Here is an 8,293-nt window from a genome sequence, read left to right as displayed (position 1 = left end):
GAACGATTCCGGTGACTTGTAGTGTGGCGGATCTGTGGTCTCCGGTGGGGCGTGTGTTGGAATTCATGCATTGCAGGAGTTTTAGGAGGATGCCGGGAGCGAGTGACGCCATTTTTGAGTGTGTATTTGGGGAAACAGAGAGAAGGAAGAAGAAGAAGGATATAGAGAGAAGGTATTGAAGCTTTGGCCGTTACAAGATTCAAATTTTGAAATCGAGTTTCTCTCTTTTTTTTTCCTTCTGTACTTTCTTTATTTGTTTCTTGCGGAACTGTTTATGATAATAATGCGACTAAAGAGATAATCAAATTAAATGCTCATTCTAAACCGGCAGATTTGGACCGGACTAACCGTTATTTATCTATCTCCTCTTGAACCTTCTTTAGTACAGTGATAAAAAAGATATGAATTAGATTTTTGACTAAAAAAAAAATAGTTTTTTGTATTGCTCATTTTTAAAAGGGTGATTTTGCTCAATAACCAATTTTGATAATAAAATTAAATACATTTTAAAGTGAAAAATAAAGAAACTAACCAATGGATCTTACAAAATAACAGGTCCTTCAAAAGCAACACACGCGCATGAAGAAAGAACGAGAACATTGGCTTTGATTTTGTATTTTTTATTTTTTATTTGTTATTTAAATTAGGCATTTTACTTTTTCATACTTGTTAGTAATATATTTTTTCAACAAAATTAATATGAAATCCAAAATTTATGTAAACAAAATGTAGATTCTTTTCTACATTTGACATAGGTTAAATTTTTAAAATCAGATATAAAATTTTTAAGATGATGAATAGTTTTGGTAACTAAAAAGATAAAATTCCATATAGAAACACATAAAATAGTATAGTATATTACATACTATCTAAGTATTTAGCACAACCTGCAATAATTTAATAGTAGTGGTGGTTGTAGTTGTAGTGATGGTAGCTATGACGACAGCAGTTGTGGTTGTAGTCAGTGGCGGAACCAGAGCCGAGTCTTAAAGGGGTCAAAAGAATATTTTCATTTTTAATGGACTAAAAATATAAAACTTAAGAGGTTAAATTGATTTTTTTTTTGGTTTAATGGGGTGAAAATCCAAAGTTTTTTGAGGATCAAAATGAAAATTTTGTTTTAATAAGATCAAAATTCAAAATATACAGGGGTCAGAATATAAATTTTAAATTTAGTAGGGTCAAAATCTAAAATTTAGATGGGTCATTATGTTATTTCTAACTAAAAACACATCAAAAAAATAATTTAATAGGGTCAGCTGACCCCTCCCTCCTTACTGCCTCCGCCCATGGTTGTAGTAATGACGGAATTGTGATAATGGTGGCTGTGGTGATGATGGTGGTGGTAGCGGTGATGAGAAGACCAAATATACATTAGATGAAGACTCATGCACAAAATAAAGAAACTAACTAATTTCAAATTAATTACATGTTGAAAAGAGCACGCTATACCCTAGAAGATACAACATAAACATAAAGAACCCAAACGTATAATTTAATTGCACAATAAATAAAAAACATACATTCTAAGAGATACAATATAGCCAATCTAAACAATAAAAACGCACAAAAATATGCAAATTCTTTAATCATTCAAATACTATAAAAATAATTTAACTCTCATCGTGCAAATACTATAAAATTATTTTTACAAATGATTTGATTTAGTTTTTGTAAAAGTATTTAAAGCACATATGATAAAAATAAAAGGGAATAGTAAAGAAAAAAGAGGAAAGAACACATGGTATACAAAGACGTAGGTGAGCTGTGTATGAGAGAGGATATTATTTATTCTCATGGCATAGAGGACAAACATGTTATTATTATACATAATACATCTATACTAAATAAAATTAGAAGCTATAAGCTCCTTAAGATGTCCATATAGGATTTTAAACAACCTATTAGGATTTGACATGTCACTCATTAACATTTTCTAAATTTTCAGAATTTTCTATATTAATAATTATTTTAAACAACCTATAAGGATTTGACATGTCATTCATTAACATTTTTTAAATTTCCAGAATTTTCTATATTAAAGATTTTTAGAAAAAGGAAAATTTTAAATTTATGGAAATAAAATAACTATGTACAACGTTCCACATCGGCTAAAAATTTTTAGACAACGTTTCAGAACCAGTATAAATAAAATTAATATGCTTCCAATATCGAATGAGCAGGAAAGCTTGATTTATCATGTGTCCAAGTAAAAAAGTTTTATTTGGTTTGATCTGATTTTTTATTTGATCAAACTAAAACTTTAAAAAGTTTCAAAAAAATATTATAATATTGAAATTTTTTTTAAGTTTAAATATTATAAATATTGAAATATTTAAAAGTTTTTAACTTTTAAAAAGTTTTTAAATTTTATAATTTTTAAATTTTAATAGTTTAAAATATTATAAATAATAAAACTTCTAAAAGTCTTAGCTTAAAATATTTTAAATATTGAAACTTCTAAAAGTCTTAGCTTTTAAAAGGTTTCAAAATCTTATAATCTTTAAATTTTAAAAATTTCTTAGCTTATAAAAGGTTTCTAAAAAATTATAATTTATAAATTTTAAAAGTTTAAAATATTTTATATATTGAAACTTTTAAAAGGTTCAAATATTTAAAATATTTAAACTTCATAGAATGTTTTAAAATAGGGAAATTACCTAGAATATTACATAAAAGTAGGTTTATTACTAGACTAACACGTTGAGATTTTCGACTTACTAGAATAACACATAAAAGTTTGCAAATTACTTCTATACTTGAGTTGTGTGTTTTATTATGTTTTATGCCATTTATAATTAAATTTAATTGAAAAAAACATGAAATCAATTCCTTGTACTTTGCTTCATGTTCTTCGACTAAATCATAGCATCCAAACAAAAGAAACCATATTCTTGTTGGAGTTGAGTATCAAGAGTGAATGGAAAGAAATCTTGAAGAACAATTCGACATTTGTTACCAATCTTAGAATAGTTTGGTGACTAAAAAAAAAAAAACTATATCCTCCTCTTCCCTCGCCGTCTCCGATATTCTTCTCCACTGTGTCTCTTCCAATCTCCCTTGCTCTCTCAGTTTTTCTTCCTCCCTCATGGCTATCATTGCTGCTCATGGCCAAGCGCGAGAGCATACTTCCTACCAGAAACCCTAATTTCGTCAAGCCCACAAAGATTCCATAAAAAATGACGTTTTCTCTGCAGATCTAAGTCTTACTCGATGGGAGTCAAAGTTCCTCGCGCTGTTCTTATGGATCTGGAGCCTGGTACCATGGATTCCCTCATATCTGGTCCCTTTGGTCAGATTTTTCGTCCTGATAACTTCGTCTTTGGCCAGTCCGGTGCTGGTAACAACTGGGCCAAAGGTCATTATACCGAAGGTGCTGAGTTGATTGATTCCGTTCTCGATGTTGTCAGGAAGGAGGCTGAGAACAGCGATTGTCTTCAAGGTGCGAACTATGTTTTTGAATCTCGATCTGTTTTTTTTTATTTTGAAGCTGCGTAGGAACGAGAACAAACGAAATCGATTTTGGTCTTTGTTGATTGAGATGGTTTGTGTTATGTACATTTTTGTGATAGATATGGTTCTCTTCTCTTTTATGTTTACAGTTAACCGTTGCTCACAAACCATTGCTGGTACGTCATAATATTGCTTTCCTCCGTTTCAGAGTTGTTTAATTAGAGATGAACTCAATGCAAATGGCTTACTTGAGTTTATTTGGTTTGTTTTTATATTGTAGGCCACGAGGAAGCTGTGCTTTGTGTTTCATTTAGTCCTGACGGTAAGCAATTAGCAAGTGGTTCAGGTGACACCACTGTCAGGCTTTGGGATCTCTACACTGAAACTCCATTGTTTACTTGCAAAGGTTTGAACTTTCCCTCACCATCATTCCTCAGATTACTTCCCTCTCTGGATTCGTACTAATAGTTAATCTCTAACCTTTTCAGGGCACAAGAATTGGGTAATGTAGCCTGGGAGACCCTTTTAGCTGAAGTTGCCATTCCGATGGGTTCTGTATAGCCTGGGAGAAACTTAGAATCAGTCAAGGTTAGTAAAAATATTGTCCAAATGCAGGCGCCATTAGTGTTTCTCGATGGTTTTGCACCGATGATCACCTATCACCCGATAACCTACAAATCTAATGTCATGAGTTTGTGGCCTCTAATCCTACTAAAGCCATGATTGTTCGATATTTATCTTATATAGGCAAGAAGCTCATAAGTATGCTCTCGGATCTTTGCCTTGGCATTAGCAAAATCAGAATTGTTAGATATTGATTTAGCAAAATCTGATCTTAAGTATTCCACACACTTAAAATCACTCCTTTTACCCTGATCTTCATCTGTCCCTTTGCAAACTGCTGGCTTCTTTTTATTATAGGCACTCCAAAAATACAATCAAGCAAAAGGGGATGCCCCTGAAAGATTAGTGTCTGGTTCTGATGATTTTACAATGTTCCTCTGGGAACCTTCTGTTAACAAACAATCTAAAAAACGTTTGACTGGTCATCAACATGTACTTTCTTGAAAACTTCATTCTTTTCGCCGAGGTTTTGGTTCTCTTTCTGATTGTTTACGGACAATTTTGGTCAAATCAACAGCTTGTAAATCATGTCTATTTCTCACCTGATGGAAAATGGATTGCAAGTGCATCGTTCGATAAATCAGTTAGGCTATGGAATGGCGTTACAGGACAGTCTAAAAAAGAAGTGAAAGGAACTGTAACCATTAACCAAACTATTTATACCAATACAGTCTAAAAAAGAAGTGAAAGGAACTATGAATTAGCTATTTTCAGTGAACTTCTCAGCCTAATGAATATGAATGTGAATCAGGAGACAGCAAATGTGTATTAAAACTCTGTTGAAATATACCTTTATCTTTTATATATGTAGTGTGTCAAAACAAATCCAGAAAAACTATCGTAGAAAAAGGGATAAAAGAATCTGAGTATGAACCTTAATCAGATTTACAATGATGAGAAAAAGAAGAGCAAAAGATACCTCCAGCTTCACATTTGCTTCAAAGGAAGACCTCAGAGAAGGATGAAGCATAACGGGCATCCTTTGCTGCATAAGTTGTCCGTCCGTCGATGCATAGGGCATCCGGAGGCAATACTGATATTTTTGAGAAGGTTTTGACGTATAATGAATTTGTAAAATATAGATTCCACAAAAGTTAGTAAACTATAAGATGCATGATCAGCTACAATTTACGAATAATGAACCCAAAAGAGTAAGAAGTTTATCCGCATAACAAGTGTGCAATTAACCTAACGATGGAAAAAAGCTAAATGCAGTCATTAACAATAGTCTTTCTTATCTGTCTAGTCTATATGTTCAGGAAGAGGGCCTTTCATAGAGCCTATGACCCATCACCAAACTTAAAAAATCTGGCCACCCACTACCATCGTTGTTGAAACCGGGGAAGAACACATCAGCTTCTACAGAAACAACAAAATCAAGGGCATCCCACAGTAACCTATGTGCTTGATTCCTAAGATCCATCGGTGAAGGGCTTGGTTCTGTGTCATTCTCCGTAAGCCAACCATACCATCCTTCTTTTTCGTGCTGGTAGATAGGTCTGTCTGGAGGAGGAGGTAGCCAAACACAACAAGATATTAGTAAAAAATTATTTGGTATACACATAATTATACATAGTTGTCCAGTTGTACTCTCATATCCATAGTTGAACTTTTGCATTTTTTCGTATTTTCAGTTGGACTATAATATAAATTATTAATTAGCAGTTGGCCACAAGATTTATCAGTATTAATTAGCATATACAAGGTTTTCATAACACAATGTTCATAAAAATTTGGGTTTCACCTCTTTTGCTTCATTTGAGGTGATCACTTACTAAGTCTTCCTTATACTTTAAAGAGTGTTTTATGTGAAAACGATAGTATATATTAGAAAGTGATAAATTCTTGTATTGTTGATTAAACATGGTTATTTAATAGTTCAATATGTAAAGAAATTCTTATAAACTTTAATTATCATTTTCATATTTTAAATATAAATGTAAATCTAAATATATATTTAGTTGTACCTAGTTGAACTGAGTATTATATATTTATGTTATCTAAATATTACCCTCTATAGTTAAAATGTAATTTTGTGTGGTTATTATTCATTACCTCTCAGAAATATAATAAATAAATAAACAATTACGAATTACATAGGTTGTTATAGTAACATCTCTTACTTTTTCTAGTAACATCTCTTACTTGTTCCATTTCCGGTGAACAACAACAACAATATTAGCTAGGGTTGCAGAAGAAGATATGTTGAAGATAACTACAAAATCACAATAATATCGTTCATTTAAACGGATTTATGGATACTAAGCAAAAAAACGTTATGTATGTACACTAAACTCAAGAACGTTATGCACGTATGCGTTCATATGTACGTACACGTTTCTATGTACGTACACGTTCGATTTTAGGTTTAATGAACCCGAAATTACCAGAATATCCTCGTCTTCTACCTCTAACATACGACTGAAAACCCTAATTTTCCCTGCCTCACTTTATTTTTTCACGACTTATGTCTATTTTTTTGGTTTCACTTGTAGGGTTTTTACTCAACTATTATAGATTTTCGTCTCAACATCTGATTTCTAAATTAAAAACCTATAAAAAGTGAGTTATATAGATTTACGAAACGATATCTTGCTCTTCCATGGATGAACCCAGAGGAAAGATTTTTGAAACTGAGTAGGAAAAAAACGTTTGCTCCGGCCGACAAACAGAACACGATTGATGAATCTGCTACAAACTTTATTACATGAACACCATTAATCGGAAGAACAACAAACCTGTTTAGATCTTCCTCCAATAAGTCTATCGCAACGCTAGACTGTCTTTGCCAGCTCAAACAAATTTGTGTTATTCTGGTAAGACTTTACAGCTGTCAATCTTGCTTACTAAATCTACCACGGACAAGAAGCCTACCACAACACTACGAAAACTATTTCAAAAAACAAACAAAGTATACCAAAAATATCTGTAACGAGAGAAGGCTGTCGCATAAATCTGTCGCAACAGCCCATTAGTCTACCATAAATATCTTCCCACCCTTTTACGTTTGTCGCTACACGCGCTAAAAACATAAGTCTATCATCAAAGGGAAATTCCTCTACCAACTTAATCTAACGAATCGATTTCATATACGTCGACCGATAAGTGTACCAACACTACAACTAAGTGTACCATCTACGTCGACGGTTAAGTGTACCAGCACTACAACTAAGTGTACCAAAAATATCTGATGTACACCTTTAATCAGTCCACGTGTATAAATCTACCATCAAAGGATCGGTAGACTTAGTCCCAACTTCCAATGTTTTTTTTTCTAATGGCATTAGCCGTAATTACGTTTTTTCCCAACACTAGCTTCAGGGGTAGTATAGGTACAATGTGTTAGTCTAGCAATTACAAACAATTGTATGTTACTTTTGTAATAAGGAAGCTTTTATGCAATATTCTAGTAACTCTCCCTTTAAAATATTACAATTACTTAACCTCCATAGAAATTTTAAAATATTATATATATACTAATAAAAAGTTGAAGCTATAAACTCCTAAATGTGTCCACATAGGATTTAAAACAACTAATAAGAATTAGATATTTCACTAATTAACATTTTTGGAAATATAGTAGTGATCTATATTATTAAGAATTTTTAGAAAAAAAAAGTAAAATTTATAGAAATAAAATAAATATGTACAACATCCCACATCGGCTATAAAATTTTAGACAATGGCAGAGAATCATTATAAATAAAACTGATATGTTTTTAACTATAAATTTATCATGTTTGCTTGACTTATGCTTATTTATCAGGTTTCCAAATTTAAAAGTTTATTTGATTTATTTTAGTAAATTAATTTTTTTAAAGGTTTAGATATTTATTATAGAATGTTTAAAAATATTATAAATACCTCCATAAAAATGTTAAAATATTATAACTATTTAAACTCTATAAAAGTTAAAGTGTCATTAATATTTAACTTTAAAAAAAAATTTTTTATAAATATTTAAACTACATCTAAAGTTTTAAATATTTTAAATGATTAATATTTATACTAAGAACATATTATAATATGAACATATATAAGATATATTGACGTATTTTCATCTAGAATAAATATTAACATATAAAATATTAAAATAATATTAACGATAGGTATAAAATATTAACGTATAAAATATTTTTTAAATAATATTAACGTATAAAATATTAGATATAAAAATTTTAAAGTTTAAGAATTACTAAATATTAGTTTGTGCTTT

General features: G+C 31.0%; 2 protein-coding genes across 6 annotated transcripts in view; one reads left to right on the top strand and one right to left on the bottom strand.

Moving 5' to 3' along the window:
* LOC104732383 overlaps window positions 1-257 on the bottom strand; it is a 3,919-nt gene extending 3,662 nt beyond the window's left edge. The window contains exon 1 of the mRNA XM_019234243.1: window positions 33-257. Coding sequence (XP_019089788.1) covers window positions 33-112 — 80 coding nt within the window. The 5' untranslated portion in view covers window positions 113-257. The remainder of the gene's footprint in view (window positions 1-32) is intronic.
* On the top strand, window positions 2,827-4,643 carry LOC104732380 (tubulin beta-4 chain-like). Of its 5 annotated transcripts, none has more exons than XR_758788.2 (5): window positions 2,827-3,442; window positions 3,573-3,629; window positions 3,734-3,859; window positions 3,942-4,041; window positions 4,375-4,643. XR_758788.2 is itself a non-coding variant. In XM_010451911.2 (4 exons), the coding sequence occupies exons 1-4, from the start codon at window positions 3,214-3,216 to the stop codon at window positions 3,962-3,964; spliced, it is 435 nt and encodes a 144-aa protein (XP_010450213.1). In that variant the 5' UTR covers window positions 2,827-3,213; the 3' UTR covers window positions 3,965-4,605. The 5 variants fall into 5 exon arrangements, 3 of the variants coding, with proteins under 3 accessions (XP_010450213.1, XP_010450214.1, XP_010450215.1); XR_758787.2 differs by having other exon boundaries at window positions 4,201-4,643; XM_010451911.2 differs by having other exon boundaries at window positions 3,942-4,605.

Source organism: Camelina sativa, chromosome 12 (genome assembly GCF_000633955.1).
Source record: "Camelina sativa cultivar DH55 chromosome 12, Cs, whole genome shotgun sequence".
Taxonomy (NCBI): Eukaryota; Viridiplantae; Streptophyta; class Magnoliopsida; order Brassicales; family Brassicaceae; genus Camelina; species Camelina sativa.
Note: the sequence above shows the minus strand (reverse complement) of the source record. Positions and strands in the feature narration are given on the sequence as shown.